The following is a 23,580-nucleotide window of genomic DNA, read 5'->3' as shown; positions in this document are numbered from 1 at the left end:
TCAGACACAGATAAGAGCACAGAAAATTACAGTTACACACTTTATTTTTTTATTTTTTAAACCGTGGTGGACAAATGTTGGAGCATCTTTTCCTGAGGCTGCAGTTGTTTCAGGACTGAGCTGGGTACAGCCCAAGCAGCCACATCTAATTCAACACGCCTTCAGCTAAGGGTTGGGCTACGTGGCCTCTAGAGGCCCTTTTCAGGTTAAATTATTCCACAGGCCTATGAAAAATTTAGGCATTCAATTTTTAGTGATAAATATTTAATAGCAGATCAATTAAGTTGCATTAGGTAAGTGCAAGGATTTCTATTTATGCATTTCTGTTGAATTCATTGCATTATATCTATGTTTGAGCTGACTATCAGGTGTTAATGAGTGAGGCACACTATATGTAACTGTATATCTCATGGACAGTGTTACCTGCAAGCTTCAAGGCATTAACAAATACTAATTCCTTGTATTTGACTATCAATTCATTTCTATCCTTACTGGTATTTCAAACAGATTGTTTGTAAAAGCTTCTCTCTGCTTTTCAACTGAGGAACTTCATATGCAAGATATTAAGACTAACATATGTTAAGACTAACTTTCACAAGCATGTATGTAGTGTCCCAGCTACTCAATACCACTATCAAATCCTGTAAAATTGTACCAGTCTTGTGTATAGTCATCACTAACATAGGCAACTTTCAGTGGTATATTCAGCCTTCATAAATTTCTAAAAAATCCTTTCCCTAAAGGGAAAGTAAAAACATGGAACACTTTTCCTTCCCTTGTTTCTAGCTTCTTCCAAGGCTGTTAACCAGTTTAGAAAGTATCTTCAATTTATTTCAAAATAACGAGCAGCTCCTGTGCTCTTGATAGTAAAAAGAATAATTGTTCAAAAAGATACCGGTGCATATTCCACTGATGCAATCATGCTGAAACTACTTAATTGGGTTGCAAGCTCCATCTGACTGGAACTTAGTTTATTAACGAAAACCAAGCATGATAGAACTCAAAATGTAACCCATAACCTAAAGCACGTTGCTTTCGTTGTATTTTTTAAGCCCAAATGAACCACAGGAAGCACAAGTATGATAAAGAGCTTCTTCCTTAGTGTAGTAACATCAACAAAGCCCTCAAAGGAGCTGTAAGCTAGCAACAGTGTTGAAAGCCAAACAGTAGTCAGCTTTTATTTTCAAAAGCTGTAACAGCTGAACTTTCTGTAGGAAAGGCCTCCTCCTTACAGGCCCCGAAGTGGGTATTTGCCAAGTGGAATACTGTTTTAGATTAAGTGCACGAAGGTTTTACATGTGGCATCAGTTGAGATCCAAAACAGAGAAGGTTCATTTTCTCCTTACTTCCAGTAAGTCAAAGAACATTCCTTTGCTAAGGCTATTACTGCCCGGCAAAGCTAAGGGAAAGGCTGGGAACACTGCCTACCTGGCCTAACTACTGGATTGGGGAGCTGCATCCTTTACATGGAACATTTAACAAATGGCCACACCTTCTAGGAGTGGAAGAGAATGACTAAGGGAACCCGTGTCTGCATTCCACATGTTAATTATGAGACCAAATGAGTTAGAAGTAATGCATACCGTCAGCTCCATTTTAAGCTCAGTCAACCTGCTATCAGTGTTTTTAGTACAACTAACTAGAACGTGTTTGCAGAATGGTCATACTAGGTCAAACAACCCATTTAACTCAGGCAGAGCGTGAGGCAGGACCTTAGAAACTATCCTGTTCCTGACAGAGGCTTCCAGCACCTCAGTGGTTTTAGTTCCGGACCCAGGAATTGCATCTCAACATTTGCGTTTAAGAGCAATGTGATGTGTGAAACATCCGTTTGATTTCTGAAACTATTTCTCCTTTTATCCTCTACATCTTGAAACGATCTGCTTCACAATGCAAGAAGCATATTGACCTTTTTACGTAACTTACGAGACTGTACAGCTTCACAACTATTTAGTTTGCCTCATCAAACTTAAAACCTTATTTTTAAGACATTTGGTGTTGATGCTTGCGCTCGTGCTGTTTTTTCCTTAGGCAAGAAACAGCTCCTCAAACAGCTCAATCTTCCCTGCCACCTGAATCACTGCATTCATTTAAAGACTTATTTTCTAGTACAACAGATCCTCTAAAAACCTGAATGTTTTATAGCACAGGTGTATTCATCAGTCTGCAGAAGCATACATTGTTATTCCTTAATTCCTTCAGTATCTATTACACAGTTGAAAAGAACATGGCACAAGTGATAAAAGTTGGTCAGGTGTTTATTCAGCACAGGTAACAGTTTGGCAAGTTAGCGCTTTCCACCAACACGGGGAGCAGAAACTTTGACTGGCTTCACAATCTTCTGCTTCGGCGCCGCCTTTGTTGGAGCCTGTAGAGAAATAGTGGAACATGAGTGAGATGCAGTTTATCTGCATTCTTGAAAGGGTCCCTGTGTTACACTTAAGAATTTTTACAGAAATTAGGCAATTTAACAATCAGATTAGAATGAGAGTTAACAGATTGTTATCCAACACTGGAAGCCTCCAATATGTATGATGCCAACATTTGGTATTACAAGTAGTAATGAAGCGTATGGTAGCTCTCATCAATATTTTGCTACCAAGTTTCTAGTGTAACATCTTGGCTAGTTTTTAAGCCACTGGGCATCTCTGACATCTAATCAGAAAGTGGTTTTACTGTAACTTTTACATTTTCTGGAAAAATCATTTTGTTCTATTCAGCTGTTCATACAGCTGTAACTCCCAGTACAAAAATTTGATCCATGTGCTTCCAGATCCAAATAGGTGAGCAAATGCTTCTTCCGAACACAACTGAGAATTTCCAGTGAAGTGCAGGAAGAGTGCTGCATTACAACCTGGTATATTCTAGATAAATACTTTGTGGTTTCTGTCCGTCTACTGCATCTTACCTTTGCAGCAGAAACAGCTGTTTTCTTGGTGGCCTGCTTAGCCTTCTTGGCTTCTTTTGCAGCCCTGTTAATTAACAGAAAAAGTGACAGTTAGTCATGCCTGCCATTCCCTGCTTTGTTTCAACCACGCAGAGAGCTCACCAAGATCAAGAACGGAATGCGTTATTTCAGGTTTATACTCTATAGTCAGTACCTCTTGAAAGACTACCACGTAGACAGAACTGTGTGACAACAGCAGTATTTTCACAGAGGGAGAGGGCAAGAAGAGACCCCTCTGCTGATACGAATTTTCTGCTGAGATTACACAGTATTACTTCCAAATATACTGATCCCCCTCACCCTCTTAATGCTTACGATACACAGAGTTCAGCTACAGTTCAAGATCTTGTACACCTCTTGTAGTTACATCAATAATCTCCAAAATGCCTGAGATAGCTCCAGTCATCCCTGCTGCCTCACCGAATAGCTTGTTCCCTCTGTGCCTTCCGTACTTCAGGCTTCTGATTTCTTTTAGCCATAATCTCAGCTAAAGATGCACCAGTAATAGCCCTTTGAAACTTAACCGCACGGCGGGTACGCTTCTTTTGTATCTCTTCCTAAAGTGACAGAACATGAAGACAATTAGCATCACAAGACATGAAGTAAAAGGCTAAATACAATTACAGAAACAAGCTGCAGCTAAGCATGAAGCTATTACAGAATCGCATACATCCACAATGAGGAATAAAATTATTCTGTACATAATTTCTTGATTTGCCAAAGCAGACTAATAAGCCATTGAGCATCATCTTTCTTTCTCTAAGTGAACTGGTTGGTGTTAAAGAGTCAATGCAAGCATTTCTAACTGCTCTTCTGTTGTGTAAGTTTCAGCATGAGCACTGAAAATACCTCATACTAACATGCCATATTTCTTCTATCCAATGAAAATTCCATAGCAAAGATATCCTACCCGTTATAACACAAAGTTTTCAAAAAAAAGTTGATGTGAACAGTTCTTCTACCCATCATCCCCCAAATCATCTGTCCTGGAATATGATTTACCTGATTAGCAGCTCTCTACGCTATCACCACTCTGAAAGTTCACAAGTCCAAATAATTAAACAGTCCACTGATAAAACAGCATTGCCTGTTTCATGTAAAGCTTTTTAAGAAAAATTTTTGAACACACACCATTCATACAATTATTATACAAATACTCCCGTTCTGAAAAAGCCTTCAAAGATGTGATAAAATACACATATAGTGCTATTCCTGAAGTATTTACCTTCCAAGTATAAAACAATATATAAATCTGTGTAAATACACACACACTTTCACCGTTATTGACCACTTTATTCTGGTCATATTGGTCATCCTTCTGCTACCACCAGCATAGTGAAGTTACCTCTATTCTAACAGATGTGTGACCGCACTTTTTGGGGGGGAACACTTCAGAGTAGAGTTCGATGGTATATACTTACTGACTGCCCCTTCTTGTGCTTGCGCCTGTAGAGGACAGTCCAATTGATTTGACGGGGGTTTCTCTTGGAAAGGAATGCAGACTCGCATTTTGCATTCAAGAATTGAAAAACCTAGAGAGAGGAGAAAAAAAAAAAGAGTATTTTGTGTAAGTGTTACATGTATGAGAAATACCGTCACTTATGTTGGAATATGAAATAATTATTTCATTTAGTGCTTTACAACACTGATGCTTTTTTATTTCTTCACACATCTAACAATCCTAAATCTTAGAACACAATTTAATAGCTTGAATGTGTGGGATTTTATTCCTTAGATTAAGGGACCTCATCCATTAAAAGAAAATTTTCAGGCTTCATTTAGTTTTCTCTCAGTAAGACCTGATATTCTGATGCTTATTCTCGTAACAGAATAAAAAGCTTGTTTTTCCTAAGTGAAACTCACCCTCCGACCTGTGTGCAGTGCCAACACCTGTATCCCCTGGGACACTTTCCAGCTGCCTGCTCTCCACTAGCTACATGCTTCCAGAACGCACGAAGGGAATCAGAAGCTGATGTAAGCACTGCCCAGAGGCCAACACGCAATCCTTTGTGCGTTTTTACGAAATTAGTGGATTAATTTGTTATTATCTGTTTGACTTTAAGTTTATGTAAGGTCTAAGGAGGTCAGCGGGGGGTTCAGGGAGCCCAGTTCAGCTGTCATTTCCTAGGGGATGCCATACGAGACCGCTGCGTTAGGCTGCTACCCCTAAGGCAATCAATTAGGAGCCCTTTTTAAGGTTCTTTTTAAGGTTATTGTTAATGTTATCTTTAGGTCCGTGCCCGGCGCGGCGCTCACCTTGCCGTCGGTGCGGGCGTATCGGCGGCCGTGCCCGGGGTATATCTTGTACCCGCTGAAGCTGCACAGCTCCACCCTGCAGGGACACAAGAAGCGTTAAGGCCTTACCGGGGCGCGATGGCGGCCGGGGGGCCGCGGCCCGGGCGCCGGATGGCGGCGGATGGGGAGGGGGCCGCGGCCCGGGCCCGGCGGCGGCGCTTACTTCATGATGGCGGCGGCGGGCGGCGGCCGGGCGGAAGAGGAGGCAGCGCCGGGCGGAAGGGGCGGGGCGGAAGAGGCAGCGCCGGGCGGGAGCTGCGGGCGGGACGCGGCCCCTCGGCCGTTGGCCCGGCGGGGGCTGAGGCGGAGCGGGACGGGACGGGACATGGCGGCCCCCGGGGCGGCGCCCAGCGGCGGTGAGAGGGGCCCGGGGGTGGCTGCGGGGGCACGGCCTGGCACAGCGCCTCGGCGGGAGGCCGAGTGGTGCCGGGGGGGGGCATAGCAGGGGGTAAATGCGTGGGGATGGCAATGGGCGGGTGGCAGCGCGGGTAGGCAGCGAGCCCAGGTCCCTGCGGATAGCCAGCGCTGTCCTTTTAGCTCTGTGTTGGAGCAGTCCTGGCAGCCAGCATCTTAATTATGTTTTATCAATTAAACGCCATGCTGGCGTATTTACCGTTTGCTCCTGCCTGAACGTCACCTGTTCTCTAGGATGGCTGTATGCATGGGTTCTGGGTCTGGCTTTTGACTAGGTACCGTGCAGGGATATTAAAAATTTACCTGACCATCATGCATACAAGCACAAAAACCCTTTGGCAAGATGCACTGAATGGTTTGGCCTTTCGAGTCCTGGAGTGGAATCTTTGGCCTCATATTTGGCATGTTCACTACCTGATAAGATAGTTAAATGCTTAAGAGTAGGTTTTGCCGTAGCCAAGCTGCTAAAAGGAAGCGTGTCTTGAAATATTTAATGGAGAGTTTTAAAAGAGGAGTTGAATCTTAAGCTTATTTCTTCCACGAGGTTTAAGCGCCCAACTTTTGACAGCAGAGAGGTGCCAATTTTAGTTTCACAGGTTGAAACCTCCTCTTTGAGTTTGTGCCTAGACTGCACTTTCAAAAAATGGTGCAGACTAATAATATTTTTGCTTTGAAATAGAGCAAAAAGAGGAAAAAGAGGAAACTGTAGACTTCAATTCACTGCTGTAGCTTTTAGAGGGCCTGTTTGTGATAAGGCTGCTTCTTTGCTTCAAGCTGAGGACTGTCAAGTGGAAATTTCACATAGATGGGTTAGGTGCCGTCATCTTCAGATACAGTAGCGGGGTGTTTGATGAATCTGTCCAGGAAGGAGGAGTTTGTTGGCCTGTATCCTCGTAGGGTTTCCCATGTTCTTAGTGACTAGAGGGTGTAGGCTGCTTACCACTGTGTCAGGCTCCCTCCCTTTTTTGCTTTAATGTACTTATTTTTCTTAGGTGGTGTTGCTGCTGTGGCTGGAGTGTGATCCTACACATGTATTTGGCATGTTCTAGGTTTGTCTGTAAGCAGGAATTTAGGGAGAGAGCTCCTGCATGTAAGAAGTTATCAAGCTGCTCAAAACCTGGAAGCTGACAAAATCCGAGTATAGTTGTCTTTGAAATTTTGGGTTTTGAGGATCACACCTTTAAATATAGCTGCCTAAATTTCACTCTGCATCCCGCTTCAGATAGTCTGAAGCTACTGACTGCCCAAAACTTCACCAGAGATCTTTACTGGAAAAAGGAGTAGAATCCCCATCTTTCAATAACTGGATCAGATTTTCTAACGTATTTAGCCTGAATTAATGTATTTGCTTCAGTTCTAAGTAGAAAAGGTAATTTGTATCCGTGAATTAGCTGCTTATGTTACAAAAACAGATCAGTTTGTCTTGCTTTGCACTTAGAGTACACGTTCTCATATATCAGGTGTTGAGTTTCATTGTGTTCTCTTTTTGTTTGATTTTTTTTTTTTTTCATTCTTTTTCCTCTAAGGTTTGGTAGTTAACTGGTCAGGTCAAGGATTGCAAAAGCTGGGTCCAACCTTACCCTGTGATGTGGATACTCACACTCTGATTCTGGACAAGAACCAGATAATTAAATTGGAGCACTTGGAAAAATGCAGGAATCTGATGCAGGTCAGTGTTACTTGAATTCAATTTGCTACAAAATAATGTTACTGAGATGCTACCTAAAGTATTCCTGCTTTAAGGCCACCTTATATAATTGAAGTAAGTCATCCGTTACTGTCTTCATGGAAAAATAAACAGCGGTGAACTGAAATAGAAAGCTTTGTTTTCAGTGTAGCTCTGCAGGTGGTGGTAAGGAAGGCTGTTCTGCTGGTTACTTAGGTAGCTAAAATTAAACTAAATAAATCCTAGTGGGATGGTGTTAACGTTTAGAAAGGTCACTGTGAACTCTGATTTTTGATACTTTTTAGCTTTGGAATGCTTGATATTTGTAACAAAAACAAACAAACAAACAAAAAACCTTTGTAGTTTAAACAAACAAACAAACAAAAAAAGATAAACATGCAGACCTACAGACAGGACTCTCCCTGTTTGGGTTTCAGAACTCTTCACAGAGGAAGAGTATTGGTAACATTTTTGTTATTGAAGAGTATTGGTGACATTTACAGGAAGAAACAAGCCAGGTGGGTTAGGTTAACAATCAAATAGAAAATATAAAAATGTGAAGTGGGAGAGATTTGTTGTCTTGTTACTGTATTGAGTCATGTAAGCCCTGATGTTGCTAGAGCTTATCCCAAACTGTAATATCCTCAATTTTGAAACATTCCTTTTAGGTTCCTGGGGGTATTAGTGGTAACAGTGGTAAGCATGCTTGCAAAAATCAGTGTGTTAATCCCCCTGGGACAAGGCTGTACAAGTCCATGTTAACCAGCACTAAAAGTGCCTCCAAATAGGCTTGAAGTCACCTAAACAGCTTCTACAGCCAAGCTAAACTGACACTGGAGATGTGGGTGTTATTGCTGCAGTAAACCCTCACCAGTCTGCAACTTTATGGCTGTGTTGTTAATGGGTATTTTTAATCTGGATTTATCCTTTTAAAAGTTTGTGATTTACAGTCCTGTTAGCACAGCACTTTTTTTGAGAACAGTGAAATATATTTTGCCCTTTGCTACGGTGACAGTATGATTTTATACCGGGAACATTACAACAGTTTATACAATGATTTAGCAATTCTGATTTTAAAAGCTTATTTTCATATGAGATGTCTCCTTATTTATTCTCCTCTATTTATTAGCTGTTGTTAGGAGTAAGATTTCATCTAAGTTTGCAGAGTTGGGAGGACTACTTCATTTGATCAGTAATTTGTTGCCTGTCTCTTGTAGTTTCTTGTCTGTATTATTTGCTTGAAATTTGAATATATACATTAGAGTAGCTCCCATTGGATTGGATTTTTAAGCACTAAAAATAAAAGCCTATTCTGTCTGTGCACTTTAATAGTTATTAAGTGTTTATTTTATTTGTGTCAATCTGCAGCTGTCTGTAGCCAACAACCGTTTGGTACGAATGATGGGTGTAGCAAAACTGACAAAGCTCCGGGTGCTAAACTTGCCTCACAATAGCATTGGGTACGTGGAAGGGCTGAAGGAGTTGGTGCATCTGGAATGGCTAAACCTGTCAGGAAATAACCTTAAGGTAAAGTACACAGCCTTTTATACGTTTTCCAGAATGTAATATAGTAGAAATTTGGGAAACACTGAAAAGGCAATCCTTAAAACGTTTCATTTCACTGCAAAGAAATGTTCATTTCTGCTTCTGGTTTTAATGCGAACAAATGTTGAAGCTTTGTGTACCCTGGTCTATGGAAGAAGACAACTTCTGGACAAGAATTGGCAAGTGGATAAAAATAAATAGATGGTTTGAAATTGAAATTTAATGAGAATTGGTAGGTAGCCCCCAAAATAGGAAAAAAAAAATCTTTAAAATTCAACTGGTAAAAAAAAATGTTATTTTTTATAATATATAACTGTTATTTATAATCTATAATTATATATAAAATATATAATTATAATATATAATCCTGTTATTTTTGTAGGCCATTGAACAAATCAATTCCTGTGTGTCTCTTCAGCATCTTGATTTGTCAGACAACAACATATCTCAATTGGGAGATCTCTCCAAGCTTCTGTCTCTAAAGGTAGTTGTTTTATCTCTGTTCTTCTTAAATTCTTTGTGTAAAGAACTCTGCTTTGAAAACTTTTGCCTTTTAAAAGCATTTCTTATTCAAACACGCTAGCTCTTAAAACAATTTAATTACTGTAACTTCTAGAAGGAAGAATGTTAAGTTCTTGTTGTTTTCAAGCTGCAGAAACCGATGTAGTGCTTCTGTAATTACTCTAATGATTTTGATTAAGATAACATGGTAAGATCTTTTCTACAGCACTCAGTTCTCTTGTCCTGTGATGTGGATCAAGACAAAACATAGTATTAACTCTTTCATCATGTACACTGCATAGAAGAAAATATTTTAAGCTACACTTTTTGTATCCATGGCTATATACTTAATTTCTGCGTTTCATGAGGACATTTTGCTCTAAATATAAAAACAAAATTGCCCTCACTGGGATAAGCAAAAACGATTTTGAAGATGCCAGACAGCCTTTATTATCTTTATTATCTTTTGTTCAGTGTGTATTGTGAACGTATTATCTGGAGGAAAACTTTTTTGTTTTTTTTTTGATCAAGCATGCATTTTAATACCATATTTTTACTTTATAGACCTTGTTGCTACATGGAAATATTATAACTTCGCTTCGTACTGCCCCTGTTTGCCTACCTCAGAATCTGACTGTTTTTTCTTTGGCAGAAAATGAAATCAGAGATTTAAATGAGGTAAGATGTAGAAGATACCACCTTGTATTCAAGCAGAGTGATAGGAAATAGCTGGATAATTCTTTTGAGGATATAAGTGAAATGGACTCTCAGCGTAGATTATTTTGAAGAAGATAGGAACCTTTAATACTTTGTGTAATAACTACACTTGCTCTAGCTGCACAAGTTGGGTAATTTAACTTTATTAAATTAGTTTTTTAAATAAATTTTGCCTTTTTACATATATCAATCAGGGATGTCAGAATGTCTAAACTTTGAGGAGAAAATTCTCAAAGAGCTTGCCATGATTGTCTGAAGGTTGAAAACTGAGCTGATAAAGTGTTGCAGATGGCTTCTGCAGCTGCTCAGCTGCTCTGTTTAGATTATGGTCTTTTTATCTCTTATTCAAACACCTTGGAAGAGAAATGAATATCCGGACTGTGGTTTTTATCTTTATTGGGTTATTTTTATTGTTGTTTTTTTTTTGTGTGCGTGGTGTTTTTGTTTCCTTATATAAGGAAAAAAAACATGTCAGTTAGTCTTCCACATGAGAAGAAAAATCTTATTTGGTAATGCATTGCTCTCTTCTTCAAAATAGGACAGTGTTTCTCAGCTCTTCAGCTTGCTGTTGATTTGTTGACATCTCTATACCTGCTGCAGTAAGCTGGAATACTATATCTTTTTTATACGTAAAGCCCAATTCCCAGATTTTAAGAGAAGCTAATGCTTCCCAAGGGCTATACTACTTACAGGAAAGTTAATAGGAAAAGGACAGGTGTTGATGGAAGGTCCTTTTAAAGATGTTCACGTTTAACGAGAAAATGTGATTTTTCAGTGTAATTGTAATGATGTTGTTTTGAGCAAGATGTATAGCTGTAACTAGGCAAATGTGGTACATCTTGTAATCAGTTGGTTCTCTCTAGTTGACAAGTATCTTCTTTTCTCCAGGTTTCTTTCCTGGCTTCTCTTTCTCAACTGGAACAGTTGTCAATAATGAACAATCCTTGTGTGATGGCCACACCATCTATCCCTGGCTTTGACTACAGGCCGTATATTGTCAGCTGGTGTCTGAACCTTAAAGTTCTTGATGGATATGTAATTTCTCAGAAGGAAAGGTAACATCATGTTATTAAATCTCTAAAATTATCAAATCAAGATTTTTGTAAGCTGAAGTTCAATTTTTACATAATAAAAAATAGGAAAGTGCTAATGATCTGAAATTGTCTAGCTAATGGCCATATGAGACCCCAGCCAATTAACACTTTTTTCTTTTTTTTTGGTTTTGGTTACACTAGTGTTGCTATATAAAATCACACCTTCAATTAAATAGAATTATAAAGTTAAGGTTTGGTTTCCTTACTTCACTCACATTAGTACTTCTAAAAAGCAAAATTGTGGTAGCAATTCATTGGTGATGTCTTTTATTCCTCTCAGGTTTACAGGCTTTGATTTTGTAGAATGAGACAATTGGCAAATGTTGAAGCCGTTATCTTGGGAGAAGCTCAGGCATGCCCTTTTATAAAGGGTCTGATTTGTATATATTTTGTCAATTAATTAAATATAATATTACTCTTTTTTTTTAACTGTATCACTGCAGTCATTATATCACTGATGTCTGTATGACAGTGGAGATGTTTTCTTGAAGTTCTTGATATCAGAATAGTCCAGCCATATAAATATTCCCTGAAAATATCTCCATCATCAAGTATAACATGTTCCAGTTCAATACATTAAGACAGTCCAAGATATTACTATCTTATTCCCAAGTTAGTAAAATAAAAAGCTGCCTTTTTGGTCAGAGGGAAACCACTCCTGTTTGTTTCAGTGCATATTATGAATATTACGAAGTTCCTGAAGAGCTGCCTGTAGCAATTTTATTTTTTTTTCATTATTGATGGGGTTTTCTGTATTATTTTATATGGATATATTATATTGAGTTCTCAGATTGAAGACCATCAGTTTAACTGAGAAACAGATGGCAGCTGGAGACCCTCAGCAAGATTTGCTCTCTGTGGCTATTCTGTGCATTTGTGGGATCTTTCCTTTTTCTGTTAAAGTTGCTGATAAATTCAAAAAATTGAATTTTGGTTATAAAACCAAACTACATAAAGAGTACACAGATAAAATAGAATGCACAGTGCTTGTCAGAGACTTTTTCATTTCATCAATGTTTATGTGAGGAGTACTTCACTCGTTATTCTGGTAACGAAAATCCCAGTTCCTCCGGCACTGCTCATGTTCCAAGTCTTGGTTAGGCTTGTGGATTAGCTTGTAGAAGAACAGTACTCCAGGACACGTCAGGGGTTCTGTGCTGTACATTAATTGTAACCATCTTCCTCCCTTCCTAACAGTTTAAAAGCAGAATGGCTCTACAGTCAAGGTAAAGGAAGATCGTACCGACCTGGGCAGCATGTCCAGTTAGTCCAGTACTTGGCTACTGTTTGCCCTCTTATATCTACATATGGTCTCCAGACTGAAGAAGATGCCAAACTGGAAAAAATACTAAGTAAGCAAAGGTGAGAACTTCTTGTTTTTCGGCTACAAAATGCAATTGAGAACACAATTGTATGTCTCATTACGTTAGATACAATAGCATTTCCTTTCAAGTGTTCCAAAGCAACAGTTAGGGCAGGAGATGGAAGAGTGGCAGAGGTACAGGATGAGGAGCAAGACAGCATCAGGAGTGTTTTCCTGTTTGCTGGGTGCCCTAGAAGCAGTCTTGAAAGTGGTTTGTGTTAGGACTGTGTTTAAAATAGGCTACCTACTCAGATGTTTGTTGCAGAGACTGTGAGTAAATCCTCAAAAAGGAGCAGATTTGACTGTTGTTCTAATTGTAAATAAAGACTATTGTAGTACATGGGTGAACTAGCCTCCTCTTTTTATTATTAGTGTGTTCTTTTAAGGTTGTCTTTTGAGGGGCAGTGTTCCTGATGATGCTCTTGACAGCTTTTTTATCTGGAACCTTGGCTCTGTCATCAGAGGCCACAATAGGTCCTGCTGGTTCTGCAAGCAGGAACTTATTTTGCTAGGGACTGTGCAAGTAGATGTGGAGAGTTACAGTCATGCACTTTCTTCCTGTGAGAAGGTGAATTAATTGGAATTAAAACCCAGAATACTTAAGAACACAGGCATCACTGTTTGCCAGGACCACTGCTGACAATTTTTTTTGCTAAAAGATTAGAGTGGAAGACTCAGTGGAGCAAGCTAAATAAGTCATATAGTATGGATAGAAAGCTGTATAAGGAGAACTGTGTTATTTCATCCAAAAGGGCTGGAAACGTGGGAGCATCTGGAAGGAATTGCTTTGTCAGTATAGATTGATCTTCAGGAGGAAACTGCAGACACGTAGGGGCCATTTTAGAGGAGAAATATATACGTGCATAATTTTTAACGCCAGTTGACTTTCTGATGTCTACCTCATGGTCTTTGAATTTAGCTGCACTGAAATTGCGTTTGTGTTTTCTCAGATTGTAAAGGATGATTATATGTTTGTGGCAACACTGTTACTTGATTTTTGTATTAGGGTACAGGGGTACCCTCTACTTGCCTTAGTCATTTTCAAACAAAAAAATGACCCCCTCTATTCCTCAAACTCTGCACGTACAAACATAGCCTGTCCTGCAGCAGACACTTAAAGTATCTGCATACCTTGCTTGTGTGTAGAGATACTTGGTGGTTTTTTTTTCAGTTGATAGTCAGAATTGCATGCTGTTTTTTGTTTGTTTGTTATAAGTAACAAAGAGGGAGAAGGAAGGGGAACAGAAGCAGCCTGTGCAAACCCTGGCTTTGTGAGTAGTCCTATTGATGTCTAGTAGGTGTAGGAGCCCATATAACTAGCCTCTTGTTTTAGAATGGTTTGATTGCTTGTTTCCTTTCAAGTAGTTGATAGCTTTTTAGATGCCTTCTGTATCAAAGAAAGTTAAAAAGAAACATAAGATCTGTTGGAACTCTGTGTTTAGGCTCCACCAGAGGCAGCTGATGAATCAAAACCAAAATGAAGGACCACCTACATCTCCCACTCCCAACAAGACACAACCAGTTACTCACGAACAGAGCAGTCCAGCACAGCCACCACAGATAGTTCTTGAAAGTGGTAAGATGTAAATCTGCACCTGTGATCTAACCGGTAGAAACAAATGTTTTTTGACCGCAGATAGCTTTCTGGAGAGAATTTTGAAACGAGGCCCTGCTATTAGTTTATTCTATTATTTTTTGGAGATTTTCAACTGAAGCTGTAAGTTGTTCTCTAAAAATACATTCTGTGGTTATTCATGTCTTGAAATGCTAGTAAGATGGCTAGGTAAAAAAACAAACAAACAAACAAAAAAAAAAACAGTCCAGTAAATGAAAATGTTATTACTTTGGCTGTTCCATCTGATCAAAGAGTAACTGCTCCATGGGAAGGCAGTCTGTGCAGTTCACTCTACTGATTATTTGCGAGGTTCATAGATGTTGCTGAGATGAATAGCTACTATCATTATTGTTATGTAGAAGTAATGCTTGTCATGATTAGCATTTGGGATCTTACACACCCAGTTTCTAACTATCTAAAATAAAATGTAAATCCCTATAAAATAAACTGCTACTGAAGTACTATGACTTCTGAATATGTCTTTCTACCTATCTAGAACGTGTCATCCAGAAGAATTGTTGGGTTGGACCAAGTGTGAATGATGATCATTCCTATGCAGTGAAGAACACCTTTCTTCTTGAAAGAGATTGTCACAAGGAGCTATACCTTGAAGATATACAGACTGATGAAGACAAACTCAACAGCAGCCTGTTATCGTCAGAGTCTACTTTCATGCCAGTTGCTTCAGGATTGTCTCCAGTGTCTCCTACTTCAGACCTGAAGTTACATGGGATCAGTTTGGGCCTAGAAGATGATGGTAGTACACTTACTGAATTTGTGAAAGGTGTTAATAGAGAAGAAACAGCTAACAAGGACAAAAAAACTTCATGGGTTGCAAGAGAGCACTCTAACAAAGTGGTGGGAAGTGTGGAAACTGAAGAGAATATAATAGAGAATGTGCAGGTACCATCTTCTGATCCAGTAAGAGCTAACCAGGCTGACGCTAGCATCTCTTCAGCATCCTCTGAAGACCAAGTTCTGCACGGTCAGCCCAGCACCTCAGTAGGTGTTGAATCAGGATTTACAACTCCCTGTCCTGACCAGATGGCAGGAGAAAAATCAGGTTCTTCACCTGCTGTCGATGAAGGTGCAGCTGAACTGCAAAGAATGACTAAAGCAGCTACCAAGCTTCAAGCCTGCTGGAGGGGATTTTACACAAGGAACTTTCATCCCCGAGCCAAGGAAGTGCGATACGAAATTCGCCTAAGCAGAATGCAAGAGCACATCATTTGCTTAACAAATGAAATACAAACGTAAGTTGCGATCATGCTGTTGGTGTTCATATCTGAATGAATATAAATGTTGCCCCAGGATATTTCAGAAGAGTTATAAATGGGTCTAACTATTCACAGTAGAACCTAGCACTAGTAACATAAAACAATGACGACAGTTAAGGAACATTTCCTGTAAGATGTACATGGTTATGCACATAGCTTTTCGTCCTCTCAGAGTGCTCTCTATGAATGGGTTGGGTTAGAATCAACTTTTTTAACTCCTTTATTGCTCGGACTTGCATGTTTTGCTGCACAATCAAAGTAGCAATGGTAAAGAATGGGTTTTTGACTTGTCTTATGCCAATTACGAAGTTTCTTTGTTAAGCGTCCGTATAGAGTCATTTCTCTGTCGATGGCTGGAAGGATTCTCCCTCTGTCTTGTGTGATATGATTATAAATGTGATTGATTTTTTTTTGATGATACGGATCCATGTTTTGAGGAGATCATTGCCAAAGTTTTTAAATATGTAAGATATAAATTTTATATAAATAATACTCCTAAAGTATTAGTAAGTCAATAAATACGCTACAGCAAAAGGGAGGAAAAATCTTAATGTAACTTTGAAAAAGAAATGTGTGCTGGAAATTCGGCAACTGGATATTGATGACAAGGCAGACTGCAATAACGTCTTTAATGTTGGGCTATGTATCTTTCAACAATTCAGTCTTATAACCAGGCATTTCTGTGCATTCTTGTTGATCTTGTTTACTGAATGTTATTTAATCTAGATAACTTTGGATGTATGTTCTTGCAGGCTTAGAAAAGAAAGAGAGGAAGATAAGATTCAAAGGCTTGTACAGGAAGAAGCTGTCAGATTTCTTTGGAACCAGGTAAATAACTTCTATCTTCTTATTTTTCTGCTTACACGAGGATTGAGAAGGTATTATTTCATACTGGAGATCCCAAAGAGACAGTGAATATAGTTCATTCTCCCAGTTATGGCTTATGAGAATCTTGTTGACGTGTTTTTGGCTATACTAGTGTTCTGGGGATAAGTAATATTCAGAAGTTTTAACACAACACAATAAACTGGCTGTGTAAATAAATGCTAAAATACAGCTTGGTATGAGAAGGAGAAAATGGAAAGAAAACTAAGCATTGTGGACTTGAAGAATGATGTGACTGCTAGATGCTCAGGGCAAATAAAACAGCGTCAAGCTGTGTCACTTCTGAGCAACTAATTTCTAAAGTAGGTGAGTTATTAATACATCTCTTAATAAGCCGGTCTTAAAAAACTGACTGTTTTCTTAAGAATGGGTTATTTCCTAAAGGTTCCCTCTCCTCTTTTTAGAGCAGATTCCTTTTTATTCAGGAAAATGAATTCTTTATGTGAAAGAATTACGTGTGTGCTCTGTTGTATTGGGTGTCTAGTTTAAAAGCTATTAACAGCGGGAAGAATATTTTGTCCCAAAAATATAGTGACATGTTGGTCAGTTCACTTGACCTTAAGTTTTATACAAATATTTTGTTGCAGATTGTGAGAAGTACTCTAGAGACCAAAGTACTTTTTAAATTACATTTTATAACAAAACTCTCTTTATACTTAACAGGTTAAATCCCTTCAACAATGGCAGCTTACTGTTACACAAAATGCAGGTGCCGCTTGGCAACCTGGGATCCCTCCAGCCAGTAATTCCTGTCCACCTGAACCATCTGTTCGAGCATCCACTCTTGAGCAAGAAACCCCACCAGATGTTAGTTCTGCTTGGTTAGTTCCAGCTAGTGATGTTCTTCAGGAAAAGTCTTGGTTACAGTTCCCGGATTCTGGTTTTCATTCTTCTATGGCTGATCAAACTCATGCTGGTGACTTGTGTAGCTCTGAAAAGAGTTTGACAGAAGGAACTGAGGGTTCTCTTTCGGTGGAAACTGTCAAACGATGTGGCAATAGTAATTCAGAATATTCTTCAGATGTAGAGGAGGGCTATGGGGAATGTGGACAAAGTAGAGAGGGCTCTAATAACGAGCACGACAACAGACTTCTACAACAGTATTTGAAATCTGTTCAGCAGCTGGAAGAGTCAGATGAAGGGACAAATTGCAATGATGAAACAGAGGGTAGCTGGCCACAAATTGCTGTTTCAGCAGAGAGCCAAGATTCTTCATCTGACATGCTCTCTGTAGATCTCCCTCAAAGTACATCTTCACCGGCACGAAGTGAAATGAGTCAGACACCAGAAAGCTGCAAGCTGAATTCAGGAATAGGTGAAGGGAAGCAAACAGACTGTGATTCTTCATTTCAGATGCTGCATGTTGGGATAGCTGTATAGTAGGATCTATTACACTAAGGGCGGGCTAGGGATTCGATTTCAGTTTCCTTTCTTTTTCTTTTTTTCTTTCATTTATACAAAATTTATTTTTCATGTGTGCTTAGGTTTGTTTTCTTTATTTTTTTTTTTTGGACTCATGTTAACAATATTTTAATGGCATTTTATTAATGTTGCTGAGGACTGATGTGAACTATGCTAACATGAAATCACCAAAGTTCTCAGTGACTATCATTATGCACTTTATTTTCAACCACATAACTGATATCGTAGTAACTTGCTTCCTTGAAACTAATTCTGAAGACTGGGGAGCAGAGGAGAGAGTTTACTGTGAATTCACTACAGTGAATGTGTTAGTAAGTCTTTTGATTTTGATTTTTCTAGAAAACAGGACCAAGTCCTTACTTCACAAAAAGAAAGAAACAGCATGGAAACAAACAGTTAACACTGTGTGTGCATTTGTGGATTAAATCTGATGAGAAAGGTGAAAGCAGTTGTTTGACTTTAACGAGAATAATTTAGTCAGGGTTTCAAATATTCATTCCATGAAACCAGTGTCCAAGGCAGTGACTTCTTTTTATATTTTACTTGAAGTTCCTGGCTTGGAATCTGATCAGTTACATGGATTCTGAAACAAGGACTTAGAGGAGTCAGACCTTAGGAAACTTCAGACAAACTTTGGCCTTTGTTTTCCCTGAGGTTGAATTTCCCTGTTCTTTCTCAGGTAAGATGCAAAGTGGAACCAGTAGCAGCCTTTTACTAAATAAGTGTTTCAAAAGGGCATGTATCTGGGAACATAGTTTCCAAGACTATACTGCTGGTTTACAGCAGCTGACTCGATGACATGTTTTGCCTCCACGAGGCTGCTAATGTCATTTTGGGATTCAAATCTGCATGGCTTTCTAGACGTGTATTTGATCACAGCTCCTACCTACAGGTGTAAATATTAAAAGCAAATGTCATGATTTAAAAATATTCTTTGAGTTCTCTTGGTGTTTTTGTTCTTGTTTGTTTTGCTTTGTTTTTCTGCAAGCAATAGGACTTGTATTTTGCCCAAGCCCGTTGAATTTTTTTTTTTTTTTTTTTTTTAATGGAAAAGATCAGGCTTCTCAGTATACAGCAAAAGAGTAAAAGGAAATTTCCTCTGCCAAGCAATTTATAACGGATGCTAGTTAAATAAAAATTGACATGACTTCTAGGGGTATGTTAGGTTTGCTAATACTGTGTAAGAAAAATCATTATGCAAGAAAAATCAAGTGTTTCAACAATTTGCTGGTGTTAATTTGAGATCGATCGTGCCAATCGTACAAGTACAGATACAAACAGGTTTGCATATAACAACCCTTTGAATCCACAGATGAACTTCTGGTGCTACTGTGTCCTTGAAATTAACTAGCGCTGTTCTAAAGTGACTCTTCTGGCCATGTTACGGTATCATAATTTAATTTTTGTAAAAGCTTTGATCGCTTGTCTATTTTAGGTTCTGAGCTGAAGTTTACCCCTACTCAGGAGTTTGGCGTGAGGCCAGTATCCACTTGAGGCCTCAAAATAGCCTTTATTTAGAACATAAGTGGTGTATTGGAGTTCTACCAGCCATCGGCCCGGTGGTGCAGTTCACCTTGGAAGAATAAAGCTTGCCTCTGCATGTAGAGTAGCCATCATCTTTGTGTTTTTTTTTTTTTTTTTTTTTTTTTCTTATTTCCCAGAAGTTCTAGGGCACTGACTTCTCAAGAGAGTTGTCATTGCAGTCTGGCTGACAATTGACTTCATTGGATACGTAACAGCATTAAAAAAAAAAAAAGAAGTGGTATATTCTTAAATTGCTGTTTTTCTAACTTGATCTAGTTAACAGCGTATTAGTGGCATGACCATATTCATAACTAGGTCTTAGGACATACATGCTTCGCTATTGAAAGCGCTATAGGCGCGTGAATGTATCACAGCATTTAATTAGCTGTGCAAAGTAATGTGTAGGCTGCTGGCCATAACCTTGTCCTTGGAAGGTTCTCAAAATGCATTTGCATCTCCCATGCTTGGAGATCTCTGCATTTCATAGGATTTGGCTCCTTGACCATCAGTCTGTTACAAAGATGCCATATGAGCCTTTAAAGATCACATAACTTTTTTTTTTAGAAATTATTTCTGTCTGTGAAGCAAGTTTTGAATTGTAGGTTCTGAAGGCAGTGGCTAGGCATAAAGAACAAGCTCCCTTTTGTGGCAGGGTGCTGGATTAGCATATGCAAGAGCTGGGAGAAGCTAGAGCACTGTTGGATGGAAATGTTTCACTTACTGAAGATACTGATGGACCATAAATATTCTGCTACTTTGTATTAGTGTCACTTTCTCTGTAGCATTAGAGGCGGAACAACTTCAATTTTGCAAGTGTTAAAGAATGCAAACTTGGTGAAACTAACGTTTTATGGAAACCCTAGAATTTCTTGACATGTTCTCTCTATTATTAGGGCTTATAAATGCAAGAAGATTGATTTTAACTAATGCTTAGGTCAGCTGTTGCCTTTTTTTAACTTGTAACCTCTATAGCCAAAATCAGCTTTTTGAAGAGACAGCAAAATGTGTACCAACATATAATCAGATTTGTCTTACTCTTGAGGAAGCTTTGAAATATCAACGACTTGTACTGATAAGTAAATTTCTTATGTATAAGATCAGTTGCCTAAATGTACATGAATCAAAGAAAGAAGTTTTAGATTAGTATTTATAGAGTTAAAAGTAATTTCTACATGCCTAAAATATTTTCATCCTGGCCATTACAATACATACAGGGAAAGACGTTACAAGGGATTCAGTGGAAAAAAAAGTAATCAAATTTGATGTGTACTTAAAAATGGCTTTTTTAAATCCATTTTGTTCTCTCAAAGAATCAGTATATAGAAATGTAGTAGTTTAATGCATAGTTTACATTTACTCTTGTTTGTGTGTGTAAGTTACCTTCATTTAAGGATGTAGTATTTTTCCATGGATAGCAGTGTACAGTTCCCTTTGGACATGATGGAGATTTGATAAAAGAATCAGAAGACCTGGTATATGAAAATCCCTGCCAGAAATTTTCCTGTATTAATATTGTATGTCTTTCAGCATTTTGCTTTTGCAAGGCTTCATGTTCAACAGAAGAATGTACTTTGTAGAAGGAAAGCTTGTGTCTGCCGTGGACTGACTGACCCTCCAGTGCTGATGGAAGAGATTAGTAATGGTTACTTGTCAGGCAATGTCTGCTCTGCCGTGAGTACGGTTTAAGTGCTTCATTAATTTGCTTTGTAAAGATTGGCTAAACGTAGCTCAGACTGACTGTTCAGAATGATAAACTGACCCAACTGATTTTTGTCCCTAATGAGGTAGTTGGCACATACAAACCTCTCTGTTAGTCTGTGGCAGACATGACTCTTTTCTCTCTTGAAGGTGGACACAAGGAGGAAGCTGGAAGTGCATTTATATTTGACTTCAGGTTGAATCTTTATTGATGGTAACATCAACTCTCTTACGATTGTAATTTCAGGTTTCTACCAAGTATGTTTATAGCTTACAGATATTTCAATCTTCCATGTAATGAAGAATGCAATTTTTCTACTGTATGTAATATTTGATAGATACTGTTTAGATGGTAGTTTGAAAAGTAGAACATTAACGAAGAATATTAATGAAGCAGGCATGCTCACATTTTGTATTTCAAATTTGTGTTTAAGGTATTTGGATTGTATTGATTTCTTTGTGTGTTTAAATAACTTCTCAGATGAAAAACACAAGGCGATGCTTCGTTAATGAAAGTAGGTAAACTTCTGTTTCTGCCTTCTTCCATGAAATGTGCTCTAATGGTCACAGCTCTGTTCTTCATACTTCTCATTTAACATTTAGCTGCTGAATGAATGCAGTGACTAACATTTTATTGTGATGACTATTCCTGTGTGGTGCTATTTTGTAAACAACATAAGCATGTGTTGCAAGGATGGGATATTCAGAAGGTTCTGAATGTTGGCCTGATTCTGCTTTTGTTTACTTCAAAGAAGCAGGGTCTTACTTAACTTGAGTGCTTGTGAACTGGCTGTCTAAATCGGGATTTATCATATTTACATCTTCAGAAGTGTTCTTATGCCACAAAGCAAGAAGCAATTAAGATTCCAAATCTGATGTTGTTGCTTCTAGAACACAACTATCTTAAAGCAAATACTTGAGAAAGTCTTTGCTAAACTAAATTGTGGAAGTCTAACAGTTTGTTTATGTTTAAGTTCCTTAAACAACAACCACAGACTCTACTACTTGCATGTGGCAATTTAAATAATGCACTTAGCAGCCAGTCTGTCTGTATATATGATTTTTTTCCCCCGAATAATGTTGTATGTTATTGAACTTGCAAATGTTTTTTTTTTTATGAATTTGTAAACATTGTCTGAAGAATTCCAAGTTTTGTCTCTACTTGTAACAGGTTGTTTGAACAAAAGTAGTAGATACATTCCTTTGAGACTACTTGGGTACTTTTTACCGGATTTGAAGCTATAGTGCATCTCTCACACATACATTTTCCTGAGAGGATAGAATTGTAGCATTTAGTGGGGACTCGCTGAATGGCGAGTTAAACTGGTCACTCACTAAAATGTTAAATTGGTCAGTTCCCCCTACCTTAAGCTAGTGTAAGAGACACTTTATTTTCCCTTGTTTTATTAACTTTCTTCTTTTTATTTTGAGGACTGTGCCACCCAAATAAACAAACATCAAGTGTTCTTGAAGTCTCTCAGAAAGTCTCCTTTTGTAGCTACAGGATCTTGTTTTTCCCAGTTTGGCTTACTAGAATAAGTTACTGGAGGGGAAAAAAAATGTTTGCTTTCTATATGCCTGCCAAAAAGTCAGGACCTTTTCTGCCTATTTTTAAAATGCTTTCATTGTTTCAGTAATGGAAAAAAAAGCACAAGATCTTTGATGGTTATGGAAAACCATAAAACAGTATTCATCAAGAAAGGTGCTTTATCTCTTGGAAAGTGCCACACCAAATTTTATTGTATGAATTAGGAGCTCACAATAAGAAACTTCTTTTATGGTTTCATTACAATTATAAGTAGATGGGCCAAATTCAGTTGTAGCATAATTCTCCTGAACTAAGTTTTGTTGAGTCTTTCACCAGTAGTACTCTACCTCTAAACTAGAATCTGGGAAAAAAAAAAAAAAAAAAAAAAGAAAAGAAAAAGAAAAAGAAAAGAACAATTAGGCATTGATTTGTGTTTCTGCTTCTCACCATTTTCTGTGAAGACCAGTGGGTAGTTAAATTGGTACAGTTAATGTTTTCTACAAGTGTTTAAATTTCTGAACTCTTTGTTTCTTATATATTTTGTTTGTACCTATGAGTTTTGACTTAAATAAATTATTTGTATGTTTACTGAAAATGTTAATTCGTACTTTATCCTGACTCATACATCTACTAGTCGTGTTACAATTGGAGGCCTCTTTTGCAGACTGTTCAGAAATACAAAGTCATGGTGACAAGGTAAGCATTGGCACTTGTGACTGGGTACAGCTGAGGCGTGTAGTGGCCCAATGTGTTGAAAACAGCGAGCGTTGAGGTAGGGTGTTTTGAATTTATACCCAATTTGCTAGTAGATGTCACTGAAATTGGGATTCATTACTTGCAGTCCTTTATTTCTCTTTCACGTTAAAATTCCTACTGTCTTTGAATTAAAAGATGTGGCAGTATTCTGTGCAGAGTGTTCTAGAAAGAGAATTAAGGCTATAAGCTTATTGAGAGAGAGACAATTGCAAAGTATCTTGTTCCCTTTCATGCTAATTTTGTTTGGATGGATGCCTGCTCTTTACTTAAATGCAATGAAGACTGCCTAACTGTCTTTCAGGCTTCAGTAGAAAACAGTTCAGTCCAAGAGCT

The 23,580-nt window shown here is 38.4% G+C and overlaps 2 protein-coding genes across 4 annotated transcripts; one reads left to right on the top strand and one right to left on the bottom strand.

Annotated features, from left to right (window-relative positions):
- Positions 1-2,242: 2,242 nt before the first annotated feature.
- RPL24 (ribosomal protein L24) lies at positions 2,243-5,524 on the bottom strand. The gene is made up of 6 exons (XM_082774707.1): positions 5,406-5,524; positions 5,204-5,279; positions 4,369-4,479; positions 3,368-3,504; positions 2,909-2,972; positions 2,243-2,368 (listed from the first exon to the last, which is right to left on the bottom strand). The coding sequence occupies exons 1-6, from the start codon at positions 5,408-5,410 to the stop codon at positions 2,288-2,290; spliced, it is 474 nt and encodes a 157-aa protein (XP_082630833.1). The 5' UTR covers positions 5,411-5,524; the 3' UTR covers positions 2,243-2,287.
- On the top strand, positions 5,411-22,900 carry CEP97 (centrosomal protein 97). Of its 3 annotated transcripts, XR_014318728.1 has the most exons (13): positions 5,411-5,598; positions 7,183-7,325; positions 8,691-8,849; positions 9,250-9,351; positions 9,933-10,046; positions 10,974-11,140; positions 12,377-12,541; positions 13,985-14,118; positions 14,654-15,410; positions 16,187-16,262; positions 16,983-17,140; positions 18,291-18,420; positions 20,793-22,900. XR_014318728.1 is itself a non-coding variant. In XM_082774685.1 (12 exons), exons 1-12 carry the CDS (start codon positions 5,412-5,414, stop codon positions 18,307-18,309), a joined length of 2,181 nt encoding a protein of 726 aa, XP_082630811.1. In that variant the 5' UTR covers position 5,411; the 3' UTR covers positions 18,310-22,900. The 3 variants fall into 3 exon arrangements, 2 of the variants coding, with proteins under 2 accessions (XP_082630811.1, XP_082630810.1); XM_082774685.1 differs by having other exon boundaries at positions 18,291-22,900; XM_082774684.1 differs by having other exon boundaries at positions 16,983-22,900.
- Positions 22,901-23,580: the final 680 nt, after the last annotated feature.

Source organism: Aythya marila (assembly GCF_965140915.1).
Source record: "Aythya marila genome assembly, chromosome: 1".
Classification (NCBI taxonomy): Eukaryota; Metazoa; Chordata; class Aves; order Anseriformes; family Anatidae; genus Aythya; species Aythya marila.
This window is presented reverse-complemented; position numbering and strand designations above follow the sequence as displayed.